At 35.9% G+C, this 19,313-nt stretch overlaps 3 protein-coding genes across 6 annotated transcripts in view; 2 read left to right on the plus strand and 1 right to left on the minus strand.

Annotated features, from left to right (window-relative positions):
• LOC139980586 (ankyrin repeat domain-containing protein 27-like) overlaps positions 1-4,437 on the plus strand; it is a 38,034-nt gene extending 33,597 nt beyond the window's left edge. Inside the window, exon 17 of the mRNA XM_071992328.1 lies at positions 79-4,437. Coding sequence (XP_071848429.1) covers positions 79-139 — 61 coding nt within the window. The 3' untranslated portion in view covers positions 140-4,437. The remainder of the gene's footprint in view (positions 1-78) is intronic.
• On the minus strand, positions 4,435-10,858 carry LOC139980587 (uncharacterized). The gene is made up of 6 exons (XM_071992329.1): positions 10,720-10,858; positions 9,936-10,023; positions 9,339-9,539; positions 8,419-8,626; positions 7,499-7,604; positions 4,435-6,195 (listed from the first exon to the last, which is right to left on the minus strand). Exons 1-6 carry the CDS (start codon positions 10,746-10,748, stop codon positions 5,418-5,420), a joined length of 1,410 nt encoding a protein of 469 aa, XP_071848430.1. The 5' UTR covers positions 10,749-10,858; the 3' UTR covers positions 4,435-5,417.
• A 26-nt stretch (positions 10,859-10,884) lies between these two features.
• Positions 10,885-18,132, plus strand: LOC139980588 (GPN-loop GTPase 3-like). 4 transcript variants are annotated; one of them, XM_071992330.1, is made up of 9 exons: positions 10,885-11,021; positions 11,995-12,052; positions 12,702-12,810; positions 14,078-14,165; positions 14,719-14,798; positions 15,233-15,367; positions 15,756-15,861; positions 16,771-16,861; positions 17,559-18,132. In XM_071992330.1, exons 2-9 carry the CDS (start codon positions 12,005-12,007, stop codon positions 17,730-17,732), a joined length of 831 nt encoding a protein of 276 aa, XP_071848431.1. In that variant the 5' UTR covers positions 10,885-11,021; positions 11,995-12,004; the 3' UTR covers positions 17,733-18,132. The 4 variants fall into 4 exon arrangements, with proteins under 4 accessions (XP_071848431.1, XP_071848432.1, XP_071848435.1 ...); XM_071992331.1 differs by having other exon boundaries at positions 10,902-11,042; XM_071992334.1 differs by lacking the exon at positions 10,885-11,021 and adding an exon at positions 11,096-11,301.
• The last annotated feature ends 1,181 nt before the right edge of the window (positions 18,133-19,313 follow it).

The following is a 19,313-nucleotide window of genomic DNA, read 5'->3' on the forward strand; positions in this document are numbered from 1 at the left end:
TGAATAATTAGATTTAATATTCAAGTTCATCATCTTTTGTACTATTTTATATATATTTTTTTCTCATTTCTCCATCAGTGATTTTCTTCTGGCACTTCAGAACGATGTCTTGGAATCATCGTATGGCAAGCAGGATTGAACTTATTTTGAACCAGGATGCTGCATTCTCATTGGATGTAGAACTAAGCATCTGAATCCTCATTGGTCTCTTAACAAAAATCTGTAGTCTCATTGGTTAACAGTGTAAGTCAAAAGTTTTGCAAGGAAAATCTGGTTTAAACAGAGAATACATCTTTTTGCAGGTTAATCTGAAATTTAAACTTGAATAAAAAAAATATTAAAAAATTCACAGGGAATAATCAAAGTGTTAATATATTGCATAACAAATTTAAGATCCATGAATTTTATATATTATAGTGAAGTGAAAGTATTGAGTTATCTTCTGTTTAAAACTGCTGCTATGTTACCTTTGCACTTGTGTTGCAATGAGTTTAGCATGAAATGTTGCTGTGCAATAGAGTATGCAAAATATTCCCAATCACATCTTGTTGATGAAGTTACATTTGCAGGAGACAAATTTGCTGACTCGCGCACAAAGAAACATCTAATGCCGGTAATCTGACCTAGTTTTGAATGAGGTGTAACAGAAGTGTTAGACACCACCATCGATTCCAGAAAATACACACACAGCTTGCTACCGTCGGTAATTAGACACTAGTGTACAGTCAGTACATACAGCTATGGTCAATACCCACAACACAGTGTACATAGCAGCGATGGACATCTCAGGTCCAGATAAAAGATAACAAGGTATCAGTTTTCATTACTGTCTGCATTTTGTAGCGACAAGCAGAAAACTTCACTTGCAAGCAACAGAATGTTAACTTTTTCAGAGTTCGGCACACGGTTTTGGGGCGAGTCTTCAATGCCTTTAACATGAGCGGTAGAATTACTTTTCTGATGTGTGAGAGATGTCTACAGAACTGTCATTAATGCATTGCATAAATTCCATCAAAATTTAGCATTTAGCATTAGAATGGTCAGCTAACGATTTAAAACTTTGGGCATTGAGGCATTGTGACTAATTATATATAAATTTAGTGACTTATTGTGACAAAAAGTACAAAATTTCGTCATAAAGTTTGTGACATGAAAGCAGTTCAAAAATTGTATTCATTCTTGAATGTTTCACATTGAACACATTATTTTAAGAACTTTGTGAAATACTTTGAAATAATTAGTTGATTTTTTTATTTTTTTTATTTAAAGAGTGAATTATTTGTTAATGTTTTATTTTAGCAATTACATGTGACAGCTCTGTATGCATGTTATGCAGGCATACACACTATTTATTAAAACCTGCTCCTTGTTTTCAAATTTACAAAAATGTCTTAAAAGCACATTGAAAGTGAAATCAATATTTATGTTACGTTTATGTTCAGTAATATATATTTATCAACCCAAGTATGTTATTTTTTTATAATAAATTATCCCACTCATATGTTGGCCTTTATATTTATTTTGCCGCTTTGCATTCAAAATTGTTTAAATTGTTCTATACTATACTAAACTATACTAGTGCATCTGAGGTCTTTGTGTAAAATCCCATTGTAATCAATGCATTTGAGTGTTTATTTACATGAGTAACAAAAGATGGAGAAGATTTGGATGGGGTGGGTTGCAGGGTAGGGTGGGGGGGAGGGGGGAGACATGGGAGATGCCTTTTACACTGTTGGAATGCGATAAATATCGTACTCCTGTCCCACTTTGTTATTGATAGCAGCTTAAATTGTAAATCAGAATATTGGTAAATATATCCCAGTGAGGGCTGTGGGAGGACTTATCATTGCGTTGTTGGAGACTTGATGTTTTAGCTTAGACTGGCATATTGTATTTGAAACGTAGAATTTTAATACATTGCTTGACAAACAGGTTAATCTTGTTCTACTAATTATGTATTTGGGACATTTTTTTTTAAATGAGAGGTAAGAAGTGCCATGATTAGTTTAAACTTTGAAAATTTACTTATATGTCTTTGCTATGTTTTGAAGTCCATTCATTGGTTCTTCATTCATTGATTGTATTTTAGCTCATCTTGGCATTTTGTTGCACAGGACTAAATTATCCGGTGTTGCCATCAAAATGTGCTAGTTTGGGGAGGAGGGGGGATGGCATTGGAGCAGGGTTGTTGTAAACATGATTCTTGGTTTCATCTCCTGCATATTGGCTTGGAGTAATATATTTTCATACAAGTCAACTAAAACCATTCGACTTAAGATTCAATTTCAACCTGAGATTTTTTTTTAATTTTTTTTATGTGTGATTCTTTTTTTTTTATATATTTTTAATAATTGAATCTTCAGTTTTGTTTGACATTTTATCATATGGTAGATGAGAGTGGTATTGAATTTAAATATGCAACTCTTTCAAGACATAGAAACATTTGTGCCAAAATTTAACCGTGCTATCGATCACCAGGAAGTGCCAGTCTGCTCTTGAAATAGTTTACTGCATTTTGTTTGCTGCAAGTTGGCATTAAAGGTTTATTTTTTAGGCTATTTTGATGGGCAATTATTCATTTAAATGTTCAATAATATTGCATTTATATTGTACAAATATGTATATTTTGTCTAAGGAATTTGATTTTCCTCCCACATTGATAGTTTGATGCCATGTCTAATATGAGATCCAACCAGCCTGGCCGGTAACATCTCCTTTTTTTCTAATCTTTTAAAATTAAAAGAAGAATAAACAAAAAACCAGGACAAAAGAGCTTTTTGTACTTTGCTCAAACAAACCAATATGAATACAAACTGCTGGTAAATATGTCATTTCAAATTGTACCATTGCATAAGAATGGCTAAAAATTAAATGTCAAAAAAAAAAAAAAAACTATGGTCGTTCCACTTTAAATTAGTTCCCTTCAACAATCTTTCATGTTTTAGCATTTATTCTGCAGACAGGAAATAATTTCTTCTTTTTATATCTTGTCCACATTTTTAAGGCTCGGCTCTGGTGTTTAAAAAGTGAGATTTTTCGTCCACCCTTAACCTTGTTTTTTCTTTGCTATCAATGATTCACTTATGACACCAGAACTTAATTACAACTGTCAATTGCCACTATATGCTTCCTTGCCCTGTCACAGGGAGTTTTGAGATTGTCTCCAATGAGTACAGTTAATAACTGTTAATCACCACTTTGTGCTTCCTTGCAGTGGCGGAGCTAGGGGTATTGGTCAGGGGGGGGGGCGAGAATGGTCTGTAGGGGCGCTTTTGACACTATAAGCGGAGAGCCACCACAGGTTGGTGCAGAGCGTACAGAAAGTTTTTGAGTAAAGATACTCCCTAGATCGCTGGAAATGACCCTTTCTGGGCCTTGCTAATTTGCAGATAATGTGACAAATGTCAGTAGGTAGATGAGAGCGCAATAAAAAAGTCAATAATCGCAAATAAGTAAAGAGTGGTAAAAAGCTGAAAAGGGCGCCAGCAGTCCATTTGAGTCCGTCAGGGGGGGCATCTGCCCCCCCCCCCCTGACTGTATGGACTCTCCACCACTGCTTCCTTGTCTGTCACATGAGCTAGCATTCTCAGATTATCTCTGATGTGTTTAATCACAGGGGTATAATGAATGAAACATTTACTAAATTTGAGGGTTGAGCATACTTACTACTTGTATTTGAAAGCACTTCAATTTATTCTCTGAAAAAAACAGATCGTGTGTAGCAGCAGTTGCCACCTCTTTTGCATACCTTTTGATAGGATACATAGTTAATTTTTATAAGGTCTCATCTTTTTTACAATAAGGGAGGATGCTTTGATTTAACCAGTTGTTGGTAAAGTATATGAGCTCCTAACAAACTGAAAATACACCAGTAATGCTGTCTGTTTATACTCCTCTAATTGTGGTGGTAACCCATCCTTCATATATTCAGAGTATTTACCTTTAATCAGACATGTATCAGTTTGAGGTCTGAGGAGGATTTGATGTTACCCCCTACCCCAACCCCATCCAGGGATTCCATAATTCACCAGTTGTACTTCTGTTTATTTTAGTCACTAGTAAATACTTCATTACCTGTATGTTTATTACATTGTCTTGTTTTTTACTGTTTTCTGCATATTTTTAGCTCATAAAGTTTTCACATTTAAGCTAAAATAGTCGTCTAAGTCTCTCTTTTTGAAAATAGCAGGTGGATGTATCTGTTAACTCTGTCTGTATCTTAACATTTCTGTATAGTGTTTCAAAGTTTATACTAGATATTTGTTTTATTGTGCAAGACTCTGTATACACTTTCATAGATATATATTGTGCTAGCTGAAGTTAGTTGTGAATATCTGAAATGACTATATAGTAAGCAATACACATGTACAAAATCTTCTGTTTGGCAATGTAAAATAAAAATATGTAAATAAAAATGTGAGGAAACAGTTCAAGTCATTTTCATTTGTATCATCTTTTATTTTTTCTTTGTCTCACATGTTTCATATTAATACACAATTTATATACAAATATAAAATAATTTTCTTGGAAAAAGAAATATTTTAGATAAAATGGGGTTGATGGGAAATAATGACAAATAAATTGCTTTTTACTCAGCTAAAAGCATCTAGTTTAAAGGATCCACTTGCATTTGATCAAAAATTTTACAAAACCTGACAAGTTTGATCAAAATCAAGATTGCAATCGATCGAACCAAGATACCTTCATACAGTTGATCTGTGTAATAAGTAATAATTATAAACTAATTTCAATTTTTGTAATTCAGAATTTTTTTTTTGCCTGGGACACTTTTTCATATTTCGACTAAATCATCATATGCGCGCAGCATTTTGGAGCACCTCCAAAAGGGCACTTACTACATTATTTGCAGTAACAAATTTGAATAGTCAAACATGTTTTTTTTATTTTGTTTTTGATATCATTATGGAATGACATTAACAAAAGGGTTATGGACATCGGCTGAAAAGCAGCTTTTAAATATCAACTGCAAGTTCATGTCAATTGCATCTGGCAACAGAGTACTGATGGGGATAGTGACAGCAGATATTTTTCGCCTTGCCATCAAACAGAGGAAAACCACATCCTGTTGTACACGTTGCATTTTCATAGTTTCATAAAACCCCTGCTCATCATGTACACCTACCACCCATATTTGCCAAATCACATTTTAACTGAAAATGAACACAGACTGAAAATATTTGCATACCACTCGTCCTCAATTCGTCATACACCACACACTCAATATTCTTTATCAGCTGAACTTGATCAACTTTCAACAACCAGATCTCAATTAGGAGCTATAGGTCACTATGGGGGCTTTCATGACATTACAGCAATGTTATATTTACTTTCACATGAAATGTCTCATTATCCTCTGCGATCCTTTCATTATGTTTTAAACTGAAACGTTTATCTGCTCAGTCATCCTCTTCAACGGCAATGTGAGACTTGGCTGCATCTCTCTGCATCTTTCTGGCCAAGTAACGATCTCTTGCTGACAAAACCGTGTCTGTAGTGGTTCTCTTTGCATATTTTAATTGAATCTTTTCCTCTTTTGTTGATTTCTCCTCTATTTTATCTATTTTCTTTCCATCCTCATCCTTCCCTTTCTCTTCTTCTTCCTCGCTGATGTCCAGGTCGCTATCCGCATCTGGGTTTGCTTCTTCCATTTTTCCTTCCGTCTTGTCCCTGTTATCTTCATCATTCTTATTCACCTCTTGCTCTAACCTCTCCTCTCCTCCCAAAACACTTTGAACTTCCCCATCCTTTATCCTCAATCGTTCTTCTCCTTCCTTGTTCTCTTTACTGATATCTTTCTTACCCTCTCGTACCTCAGTTGTACTCCTGTCCCTATCATCTCTATTGTCCCTCTTCCTCTCCTTATCACTGTCTCGTCTGTGGCTGTCTCTATGTTTTCTATTCCTGTCCCTTTCCCTGTCTTTTTTATAATCTCTCACACTGTCTCTCTTGCTTTCCCTGTCTTCATCTCTTGTCCTCTCTCTTCTATGTCCTTTTTCCTCTCCCCTCTGTCTTTCCTCTCCCCTCTGTCTTTCATCTCGATGTCTTCTGTGGTCTCCGCTACGCTGTTTGCTGTCTCTTCTGTCATCTTTGTCTTCACTACACTTGTCCCTGTCTTGTCTCCTTCTGTTGCCATCATCCTCTTCTGTCTTTGGTTGAACTACCTCCAAACTCTCCCTACAAGAGAAAATGATGATTCACATAAGTCAACGTAACTGGTTTCCTAACCTAACTTATAACATAAGCATCGGTATGGTTTTAATGGCTGATTGAAACTATAAATGCAGCAACAGAACATAGGCTGCACATTTAAACAACATATCAAGCTAGTAAAAGTGGCTACTAAAACTGTATCAAGCTCACAATAAACACTGCAATGTAGAACACTCCTTTAAAATGTAGGATTTGCCTATATTTGCCAAATAAAATTTCTAGAAATATTCATTTTCAGTCACATAAGACTATCTACATTGTGCATGCATATTCATAGAATCAAGTTCAACCAAATATTACTATGACATATCAATATTGGGCATTTAATTCATAAAGCTTGACCATACTTGTCTGCAAGCTGACAGTTAACTTGTACCTTCCTTAAAAGTTCTAATAACAAGATCACTTGATGCAGTAAACACCAGGTATTCAAATGTGGAATTCAAAACCTATTTTAGTGTTGCAAACAATTTTGGGAGGGTCATCAAAATATCTGGAAGGAATTTGTGGACTAATTGTGATAAAAAAGATACAACCACTTTGTGACATAGCACCCTTAATCATATAAAAAAATCTCTCAAGGGGAATAGGGGAAACCCCTTGCCTATCACTGGAGGGTCGCCAAGATGAGGGAGGTGAAAATTTGGGTCGTTAAGCCAAAATAAATATTTGAATAGCCCGGAAGTAAAGCTATTTAAGCAATAATGTTCTCGGTTTTGAATTTGTTTGCACATAGTTTGTTTAATTTGCTTTGCTTCCTTCTTGCATTCTATAATATATAATAATAATAAATACCAAATATTAAAGTGCTGTATATCATGAAATAAAACATGCTCAAGAGCACTGTACAAAAGAACCAATTCCTGGAAAATTACCAAACTTAAGAAAACCTAACAGAAATAACAACAGCAGTAAAAGTAAGAAAATGATATAAGACAGGGTTATAAACCACAATAAAGAACATAAAAAGATAAATATACTGTACATTCTACAGTCTTCTATCCTCATCCTATCTTTAAGGGCCAATAGTAGGTACACTGCTGTCTAACAGTAATTCACATTGAGCTGAATCTGTGTTGAGCGACAATGGGATCTTTAACATGTATTAACTATACTTTTGCATTTGCACACAATTTAGTCAACACTTCATATAAGTAGCAAAACTAATTGACAGATCATAAGCAACATGGTTCACCAGACTACAAAAAACTGAGAGAGGGGGTAAGCAAAGAGGATGAGAGAGGGGGCTCTTCTAAAATGAACGTACCTCTTAACTTCAACTTGACATTCTTCTTCTTTGACTGCTTCCCCAGTGGTCTGTTCCAGAATGTGTCGGTAGAATCCAGTCAAGTCCAATTTTTTTGTCACATCACCTACATCGTAAACAAACAGTCATGGAAAAGTAGATAAGTTTCATGAGAGGTAGAAAGCATGGGAGGGGGGGTGGAGGGGTGGAGGATGGGTATAACACTAGTAACTTGCATTACAAACATCCATCAGCGTTCAGAGACAAGAAATTTTAAGGCTCAGCTCATTTGTATAAATTTTTACATCCTTTTCTTTTTGTGTGAATGCTATTTACTTTCTTGGAGTTTACTTTGCAGATGAATACTTTTAAATAAATGAAATTTGGAATTTCTAGTAGTATGCCAATACCAGTGGTAAAAGATAGTTGGACAATTATCCAGCATATTAAGTGACAGCTGCTACTGTACATCTATTGTAGAAATCTTCAATGTAAATTTCGTTAAAACCTGATTACATTTATCCATTCTGGTTTTCCTTTGTCACATTTCATCAGCTGATTCTCTATGAATTTCTAACTTCCAAAAAACACAATCCTCTTAACAATTTGCAAAAAATCTCTTTTTTGGGATTGAATTCTTATAAAATAGTGGCAAAACTAGGAAACAAATTTGTCAGAAAACACAATGCTTATAACAATTTACCAACTACTGCAAAAATCTCTTTTTCGGATTAAATTCTTACGAAACAGTGACAAAACTTGTAAACAAATTTTGGTTAGAGCACAAAACATTTGACAAGCCAAATTCTACACACTTGATGTAAGACATTGTTCGCTTCACGACATAACATATCACACAACTGTATAGTAAGACTGACATTAAACATATTATAAATATATATCATAAACATATTATACAGTATTGTCTGACAGTGTCTTACCATCTCTCTCTGCCTCTCTCCTCTCCCTCTCCTCATCCTCAGCTAGTTCCTGCATCTTCTTCTTGTAGCTAGCGGTTACAAATTGCTCTTTATCTCCAAATTCTTCACCTTCTTTCTCTCTTTCTTTCTGGATTTTTCTCTCTTTCTGTCGTTCTCTTTCCATCTTCCTTTGGTTTGCTGCTTTCATCAATCCACCAATATACTTGGGCTGAAAGAGAGATGTGGGTTTCTGTTAGTTTCTGCATATTTCTTGCCTGATGTTACCAATTTACGCACGTAAATGTCAAAGGTTGGACATTTTTATTTAAGGAGCTATTTTTCATTTGTTTGCAGGTTTCACAGGTTCTTTTTCACTTCAAAACAATGAAAAATTAATAATCAATTTGAGAAATTTCTGATAAGATAATACCACGTAATTATGTAGTATGAAATATGTCCTGGTAATCATAATAATAAAAATTATCATCATTATTTCTGGTAATATACACTGTTGAATCAAAATACACCTTAATTACTAATGAACAAAATCTACAGTCTGGAATATCTTAGTTAGATCAGCCTTGCTTTGAAAAATATTCCGAATGGAATCAGAACTCAACATCACAAATCAATACATAAGAGCATTGAACAAAAAACGGGGCTCATGTTGCACCTGAATGAATAAAGACATATGTTCACACTAATCCATCTCTATAATCAGGGAATACTTTATAGTTCAAAGTTTGTGTTTCAAATTTGAAGGCTCTGAATTTTGACTCTTGTAACATACAAAGGGACCTTTGTAAAAAAACTGCCATAAGTCTTTGAATTTGTATTTTAAGCAGTTGGACCATTTTGGATATCTTTTTGCTATGCAATACTAGATATTTTATTCCCTGATAATGACTCCTTATTTCTACCTATAAAACCAATTTGATTACCTTTGAATCTCTCTGTTTTGATTTTATCATCCTCTCCCTTTCCTGTTTCTTTTGTTCCATGTCGTCATAGATACTGTCATACTCAAATACTGTAGGGTCCTCCTCCATGGCTTTCTGTATTTCCATCTTTGTTTGTTTCCTCATCTTGGTCTTGACTGCCTCTTGTAGCAGCTTTTGGTTGATGGATGATTGTGGTGTTTCCTGCATTCATAACCATTTTTAAAGAAAGAGGCTGGGTTAGTTACAGTGTTAATTGTTAAGACTTTCCCGATCGCCGCAAATGACTAAAAAACTCTAGGCCAGCTGATATAAATTTGCACAATGGATATTTGCACACACAAAAAATTCAAATTCAATGTATAAAATGTTCTTGTAGGTCAAAAAACCTCAATGGAATTATTAATCTAAACCAAACAAAAAGATATTTAAGAAAATGCAGAAATGTAATAAAAATTGATATCAAAGGGGGCACTTCTAATTATTAAAATGGGGCACTTTGCATGTTTCTCACAAAAAAAGGCATGTGCCCCTCTTTCCTTGGCTCTGTACCCCTGTTAGTGAACAAGGAAATATGTGAAGAAGGATCATGGACAATACCTCATCATCACTTTCATCAAAGATGGCAAGTTTCTTTGGCAGAGGCTTCATGGAAGACTTTGCATTCTTCATGTTAATGAGGCCATACCTGTCAAGTTAAAGATAATGAAAGTATGTATTAATGAAGTATAATTCAAACATTCTGAAAGAACACATTCTGTAAAAGTTTGTCCATTTGTCAAGCAATTCCTAAATCTCACTCTGCACCATCAACACCAAAATGGAACAGTTCAAAATTCCAATTGCATAGGTCGGTACTTTTATTGAGAAAGTAACTTCTTCATGCAAGAAAAACAATTATCAAATAATTTCCTTCTGAGTTCATTTCTGGAGGATAAAATTTTGTTTCTTGATTCATGAACTCTTAAAATCATTGGTGGCCCAAAAGCTACAATCTTGGAACTTGCCAGATCAGTTTGTACATTTGTAACCATAATTTGTTGCATTTTTGGTCAGTTTCGTGGTTAGCCTGGTGGAACTAGAACTTAGGCCTCAATGTGTAACCCACCTATATAACAAAAGAAATTCGTTACAATATATCCTGAGCAACTTCAGCTTATATATTGGGAATTGTCCGGGTATCCTTGTCAGTTCATTGTCAAATTTACTGACTGCCTACCATAACCAGCATAAGTCAATGACCCATTTTACGCTCTTACGAAACACAAGGCCCAGTTCCACGAAAGTTATGATTCTGTACAACAAATTCTTTGGGGCCTAACCAGAGGATTTAGAATATAAGGGCCACCTTTCCGTGGTTGTCTTTTCATGAAAGAAAACTTACTGCTTGTCTGCCTCCTTCGAACCCGACATCGTGGGAGCAGTAATGCTACTAGCTGTAGTGTAGTAAGACTTAGCTAGTCAGAGAACTTTCAGCACTTTAGTATTACAGATCGCAAAAGCTTTCACTCTCGTCTCTTGTCAACCAGATAGTACGCTTCGCGTTCGACAGAAGATCATCTGTGTCACCCGTCGTATGATAATTCGATGCAGAAGACACCAAGGGTCTGCTGGATTACAGGATTACAGATCTCTAGAAGCCATAAAGGGCAAACAATAATAGCAGACATAAGAACGAGATCCGTGGTATTTTATATTATTTTAAAGGTTCGAGTTACGCGGGGAATCGAATTATATATGATTTATTTATACGCCGATGTTTCATCATGTGTCACAGTTAGAGATATCATGTAGTACCGCTTCCACGATAAAAAAAAAACACATTCTTTCATGGACATTACGTTAGGCCTAGGTCATATGTCATGGAAAATAGCAGATGGTTACCTGTTCAGGGAAACCCTTGCACTAATTTTGTTCAGAGCGGATATTCACATTGTTCATCATTATATGTTCCAGAATTTTGAAGGTAACCATAAGTTAGCAACTCTATTAGTATTACATGTTGCATCCTCTAATTGTCTAAATATCTAACTTCAAACAAGCAGTAGGGTATCCTACTGTAACACTGTGTAAGTAAACTTGGGCCTTACTTAATGTTATACTTTTATTTATTGTCAAATTTTGATAGGAATTTCAGGAACATTTTGTAGAACTATCTTTCTTGTATCAGCACAAGGATGATTATTTCCCTCCTGATTTGCAGAGATTGTGACCAGAGCAACTACATTTTCGCATTTTGCAGTAATCTGTGCACGTAAAATCAACAAGGAATCTGAACAGGATCCTATAGTAGGCCTAATAATATTGGAATTAGGTTAGACCCAGGCTGTCACTATAGGTCCAACTTCAAATGATCACAAGCCTATTCAAGTCTCATATATGAGTTTGTTTTGGGTTAAGCACCAGCAACAGACCTAGCTGTAGACTTATAAACTTGATAAGTAGTGTTTTGTGCATGTGAGTGTGACACACAAAAGTTTCTAATCCAGAAAGATGACAAATTTGTATTTAAAGTTATTTGGTTTTAACTAGACTACCCCACTGAATGTTCTCAGTCCTTGTCAAGCATTTAATGGCTTTCAAAATATTATGCTAATTTTGAAGATTAGTAATCAGTAATTTATGTGATAATATCACATGTCTTCCCTTCTTGTTGCAGAAATATAACAATGCCAAAGTTTGCACAGATTGTGATGGGACCTGCAGGTTGTGGAAAGGTATGACAACATGTACTTCATGCTTGGTTTTTATTTTCCACGACAGTGTTTACCAATATTGGCAACAATTTTTTGATATTTCCAACTTTTTCTGTACCTCTGTACCTTCAATTAAAATAAGGCAAGATGAACTGGACATTATTAAAAGATCAGTACATGTTTAGGATCCAATGGAATGAAATTCTACCATCAGAATCATAATCCTGACAAACCTGTTGGCCATAAATTTCCAACTCTTTGTTGGTTTAGCTCATCAATAATCATTTGCTTCATGTTTTCACGTCATCAGTAAGTTTTTGCATTGTAATTTTGGTGACCTAAATTTAGTTTCAAATTAACAAATATCCATGAAGGATTGAAGTTAATAGTCAGCATTGCTACTGAGGCCAAATCGCCCTACCGTAGTAACATTCAGATTTGCTCTCTAACAATTTTTTTGAGCTGATGGCACATATTTGGCAACATGATGATAGAACAGTGGAAACCGATTTGCTGCTCCTTCAGTCAAGTCTCCCAGCCTATGGAAGGCTTTTGCTTTAATCATTTACATAACTTTTCTTTATTTAAAGTATAAACACTCTTCAAATTTGTTGTTTACAAACTTATTACTTGAGACTTTTTTCCTTTTCTGGCATGTTTTTCATTTTAGTCAACCTACTGCAGTAATCTGGTGAAGCATCTACAGATCGTCAGAAGGACAGGTCATGTGGTGAACTTAGATCCTGCAGCAGAAGTCTTTGACTACGATCCAATCGCTGGTAAGTTTGTAGAGATAGCTTAGTATTTATGCGGCTGCGCTGGGCCTGTTATGTGAGCAGTATGTGTGTCAGTTTACATATGTATACCAGGTGGACATAGTACTGTTTTCAGTTCATTCCTTCTATCAATGGTATATTGTTCTCATGCATAGGTTATGTTAATAGCTACAGTAGACCAGTGGTCTATAGTTGGTGTGGTACATGCTACATTCCTCTTATCAATGGTATATTGTTCTAATACATTTATGTTATGTAAATAGCTAGACAAGCAGTCTAGTTAGGAAGACTGAATAAAGAAGTAAGGCAGAGCCTCCCAGACCCTCAGAGTGTGCACATGTATTTTCTTATTTCTGTGTTTTGTGTTCCAAGTCTGTCCGTTGTCAAGCCCAAGTTTACAATTCATCAAATCTCCCCTATGCTGCCTTTGTGTTCCCATGTAAATTTTGTCTAGTTACAATCTGTTCATCAGAAAATTGGGATCGAAGTAGAGAAAAAAAAAATTACTGGACAAGAGCTGCTTACAATACTATTTCTGTTACTATAGGGTTGGATTGTATCATTATCTGAGTGGATTGGGGCATCTTACATGTATAATAGGCAAGTCAGTCAGTTGGGCCAATTTTCTAATAATAATATCCCTCTACGCTGCCCTTTCATATCATGCTTGAGGCCCTCCTTCTGAGAGTATGAACAGTTCCTAACCTAATACAACAGGATATTCATACTGTCAATACAAGTGCTTAGAAGCATGACATGAAGTGCAATTTTAACAACTAGAAAGGTGCACCAGAACTTGGTTGGTATGCGGTGAAAACATTGTGGACAAATTATTAACATTTGTATGGAAATACACTATGTACACAATGAAGCAGGATTTTTCTAGTTATAAAATATCTGTTTTAAAGTATGACACAACAGAAGTACTTGTCGGATTTCAGGAATAATTTACTGTTTAAATTTTGTGTAGCATTTTTGAAGTCTTTGAAGTTTTTCTTGCATTGAATACAATAGTTCCTGTGTTGAAAATTGCTACACATGTTTACACTTGTACAGCAACTTACCCACTTTGTATGGCATTTATGCGATGCAATACTGGATAAATTATTCCCCTGGACATGAGATGTTACACTGTTTAACTGTTTTTACTTTGTGCCCAACACTGATACTGAACAGAGCAACATCACCCTAGTGTTGTACTGTACATTGTCTGTTTTATGTGTTCTTGTTGTTATTACTGTTCTTGTTGATGTTGTTGTTCAATCAACAGACATTCGTGATTTGATAGAAGTTGATGATGTCATGGAAGATGCTGAATTAAAGTTTGGTCCTAATGGTGGACTGGTCTTTTGTATGGAGTGAGTCAAACTTTCTATTTCTCGTGAATATTCTAAATTATGCAATTGTTGATATCATAAGTATAAGTTTTAAGTACTAGAAGTGTTAGGTTAAGTTGTGGTACCTTTAAAGGTCTCAATTGTATTTCCTTCCTCTCACATTGAAGCAACTATTCCACACTATGCAATGTGAATGTAATCTATCAAGTAAATTGAAAATGGTTGCTCAGCTCCATGTTTTTGTATTTCAAACTCACTGTATCTTAAATGGTACGCATCTGGAAGTAAATCCTTAGCGTATAGTTCAGTTCTGCCAGCAATGTTCAAAACACCAAGTAAACTAAAACTTGATAAGAGAGAAGGTTTGCTGCATAAAAGGCCTAGTAATACTACCAAATGCATTGTGAGAATTTATAAAAACACATTCCCCTTTCCAACTCTCTCCAAAACTTGCTGTAAAGTGTGGTTGCAAATGAAGACGTTTCTTATCGCCTTCCTATAATCAAGGTCATCATGTACAAGCTTCCTGATAATACCTATGACTCTGGACTTAACATTTGTTTCTCCAAATCAGGTACTTTTGCCAGAATTTTGAGTGGTTGCAGGAGCAATTAGATGACTTTGAAAACGATTACATCATATTCGACTGCCCAGGTGAGTTTAGGATAATAATCAAGGGGCAAACATTGCAACAGAGGGCAAGCATTGATGAAATCAAAGGAGACGTTTTATCCGAAAGTATTTTGTGAATAATTCTGTAATTAAGTCTAATTCATGACACAGAATTAAGTCCATCACGAACAGATAACTGAATATTTAAATCATCGACAATTCTTTAAAGAGTGAAGTAAGTATTGAATTTAATCAAATTTGACATAGTAAGAAAAAACAAGCCCTTTGCTGTTTCAACTGAGCTATCCAAAGCTAAGTTGATACAGAAGTGAAGGACACCCAGTGATCCCCACCCCCCCCCACCCCATCCAACTCCAAATTCCACTTCACCCATTTCTGATTTCCTGGTTATCCCAAAACCATCTCTCTTTTGATCAGTTATTATTTTAATATTTCATGTTTTTCTCTTCCCTCAGGTCAGATAGAGCTCTACACACACATTCCAGTCATGAGGAAACTCGTCGACACCCTCCAGTCTTGGGATTTCAGGGTCTGTGGGGTCTTTCTCATTGACAGTCAGTTCATGGTGGATTGTGCCAAATATTTCTCTGGTGAGAGATCTACATGTGTTCCTCCAATTCCACAGCAGTGATAGTTAAAACCAGTTTTTTTTGGGAGGGGGGGGAGGAGGGGGGGATTATGCATTCCACTACAGACTCAAACTAAACAGACTCTTTGATATTTGTGTGCCCAACCTCAATCTAACTCTTCTTGTAGGTCTAGGTTAGCACAACATTGAGGTATTTTTGATTTCCAAATTTGTGTTGCATTTGGTTGTGAAAGAATAATTTTGAACCAAAAGTACTTGCAATTAATTGATGACGAAACTGACGCAGTCAATGTTTCAGAGTTATAATTACATGCTCTCTTCCACCTTGCTAACAAACAGGTTCAGAGTTTAAGTTTTGTATAATTTTTTCCCATTTTTTTCTTCTGTAGGAACTTTAGCTGCATTGTCGGCCATGGTTAACTTAGAGATACCCCACGTTAATGTCATGTCTAAAATGGATTTGGTAAAAGGACATGACAAACAGCTGGTAGAGAAGTAAGTAGCCAATCACAATTATTATGTTGTTAGGCAATTTATCCACTTCAAAGAGTATAATTGTTATGATAAAAGAACAGAGAGTAGAGAAGTAAATTTAGCCAATCAGAAATAGTTGCCTAGGTAATGTATCCATTTGCAAAATTGAAATGGATATAATCAAAGGACCACATAAGTAGTAAGTATTTGTAGTGTTCTGTCTTTCAAAAATACTGATCTGAAATGTTTCCACTTTGAACTTAACCAGTGGCTTGGGGCATAGGATTTCAAAGGTGGGTTGTCCAAATTCAAAATTTTCCCTGACTGATTAAGGTAAGGGGCTGAATTTCTGTGAAAGGGCCGATGTGAAAGATTTTATATGAAAGTGGCATTGTGGTCATCACCCCGACTGAACCATTTCCACATCTGATGTGGGGCCTGCCCCTACCCCCTGTTTGCACATGCCAGTGATCTTAACCCTGGTTCACTAGCATATTATTGTATTAGTCCTGGCTACTGTCAGAGATGATATTAGTCAGTTAAGGAAGCCACTGGTTTGTGCAGGGTTTATGAGGACTTGCTTTCTTTTAGGTCTACTGTTAGAGAGTGTTAGCTCAGTGGTTAATGCCTGTGCCTTTCAATCATAAGGTCCTGAGTTCGAGACACTCCAAGATTAATATATGTCGTCCAGTTACAGAGTTGTTGACAATTCATAATCATTGACGTTAAAATATAAATCTAAGAGACTGACCTCGGTCAGCTTGCGGCTTTGATAAGCCAGTGAGGCTTCTTCCGAGTTCCTGCTTCCAGGAGGATCTAAAATACATACATACATACAAACTGTTTGCCCATTGGTTCAATTAAAAGTACCCTGTGTTTCTATGTGAAGTTTACCATTGTTCAGCTGTGAGTTATCATTTTACCTTGTAGGTTCTTGGACCCTAATCCTCATGAACTTGTAGCAGACATTCACCATCTTCCACCAAAGTTTCAGAAATTAAATAAGGCAATTGCAACATTGGTAAGTTTCCACAAACTTTTGACAAAGCATCTATAGTGTAAAGCAGCCTACTTAAATTTGGCTCAAGGTTTCTTTACTTTAAAATAATCAATGGTTTTATCTAAGTAGTCCAGTTAGTAAGATGTGACCAGGGGTTTGTTGGTTTTTTATGAAGGTCAAGTGTCCTTTCAGGTGAAAATTGATAATACCTTGAAATGTAAAGCAACAACAACTTGTAAAAATGTCATACTTAAAATAAGAACACTGAGTTTACAGCATATAATTACCACATTTATCTAGATGTAAGAAGTTGGAACACAGAAGTTTAAACGAACATGTCAAAGAGACAGGCTTTAAAGGGAGTCTCATTGCTCACCTATCTAGATGTAAGAAGTTGGAACACAGAAGTTTAAACTAACATGTCAAAGAGATAGGCTTTAAAGGGAGAGCCTCATAACTCACCTTATCTGTCTACAGGTTTGCTTGCAGAATTTGAATTTCCATTATATCTGAAGGTCAAATGTTACTTATACTTACTTGTTTTATTCACAAATGAAAGGAGAACAAGAGCAGAAATAGGAAACAAGTTTCTTTTATGATTATTTTATTATTGATACTTGTTTCTCTGACATAAACTTCATCATCTTGCCTTAGAAAAACTATCATTCCTACCTGTAAAGCCTTTAAATTTGGTTAGGTGTTTTGTGCTTTCTTCCAGATTGATGATTTCAGCCTGGTTCGATTCTTGCCGCTGGACATTTCAGATGACGAATCCATGGGTGAATTACTCTTCACGATCGACTCGGCGATACAGTTTGACGAGGAACAAGAGGTCAGGATTCCCCACGACCCCGATGAGGAAGACGAAGGCTGGGAGGATGGAGCAGACTGAGCCAAATCCCGAAAGAGAAGAGAGGTAACCAGGAGAGGTCGAGAGGATAGGAGAGGTTGACTCAGTGCCAAGAACATAACATCCAAGAGAGTCTGTCAAACATTTCAGGAAACTCATCGATGGTTCTCGGTGAATACCTTGGGGAGAGGAGAGACTGAATAACTTCCAAAGAGGACCACAAGGAATTTCCCAGTTTGTTAGGAATGAAGATTCAATGAGACAGAGTTGATGGAGAGCATTTCTAGAGAGTAAAAGAGGATGGGAGAGTTTGCACAAGCTTCATATAGTACCAAATGCGACAGATTCATTATCAGAACCAAATATATGTAGAAACCATCTGTGATGAAGTCATGTTTAATGAGAAGATGAAGTTAAGCATTTGTTCTTCAAACGGATTAAATTAAGAAAAGGTGAAGTTGCAAAAGGAGGGATTAGGGTGTAAAGAGAAGGATGGTGAGGATGTTCATAAGAGAACCAATTGGTTCCTGTGACAGGGACTGAAGATCTTTAGTAGGATCAACAGGTTGGCCGGATGGTTAAAGTTTATACTTTATTGTTTATTGGAAACTCTTTAGTTTAGCTTTTCAAATACAATTCTTGACCATTTAATGGAGTATTGTTTAGAGATACAATGAGGTTATTAAAACTTTCCATTAGAAGTGATATCTTATATAGCTTGGAATGATTGTTACCACATGTACTGTACTGGACTACAGATGTGGCCAGGGAAGGAGAAAGGGGCAGGGGTGGGGGCAAGGGATAGACAGAGAAGGGTAGAAGTTGTATGGGAGGAGTGGATGAATGGGGAAAGGCATGAAGTGTGCACAACCTGTTTGTAAGTTTAGTGTGGCTAATGTTAAAGAATGTTGTACTTCATAAATCAGTATCATAGACAATATGAGTTTTTAGCAGAAGTGTGCAGTTTGTATTTTAATTCGGACAGTGAGGTGGACGAGGGGAGGTCAGGAAGGGGGGTTGGAGAGGTTGGCTTAACCTCTTTATGGTTATTGATTTGTTAATGACATAAGACTGGCTGTAACAAGCTGAGAATGAAATACATAAAGTTACTACCAAGTTCAAGGAATTCCAATATTTTTTCATTCCTTGCGGAAATTCTCTGCAATGGTGATTGCATGTGTCTTTAGTGTCTTGTCTTGCAAACATTATTACCTGGAACATTATGGATGAACTTCACATTAGGTATGCTGATCTAACAAGTACCCCATTATTTTATTGGAGGTCAAAGGTCATGTGAGGTCAACAGAGGACCTTATAAACACATAACTTCAAACTTAAAGCTTGGATGAAATCTTTGCATGTAGATATTTGAGGTCAAAGTCTGAAGTGTACCACAAACTCAAAAAGTGAGTTGGATGGGGCTCATACTTTTGTATGTGCATCCAACTTAGTGATTTCAAGAATGTTTTCATTTTCTGTGAAGGTCGAAAGTCAACAGAGGTCAAAGTATGAAGACTTTTTTCTCTGTAGTGTCATGTGAGATATAAAAAAATGGTCAATCTGAAAAAACTTTGAAGACACAACAATTTGGAATGTGTATCCAACTTAGTGAGTGTATGGATC

The sequence above is a fragment of the Apostichopus japonicus genome, chromosome 15, assembly GCF_037975245.1.
Source record: "Apostichopus japonicus isolate 1M-3 chromosome 15, ASM3797524v1, whole genome shotgun sequence".
Lineage (NCBI taxonomy): Eukaryota > Metazoa > Echinodermata > Holothuroidea > Aspidochirotida > Stichopodidae > Apostichopus > Apostichopus japonicus.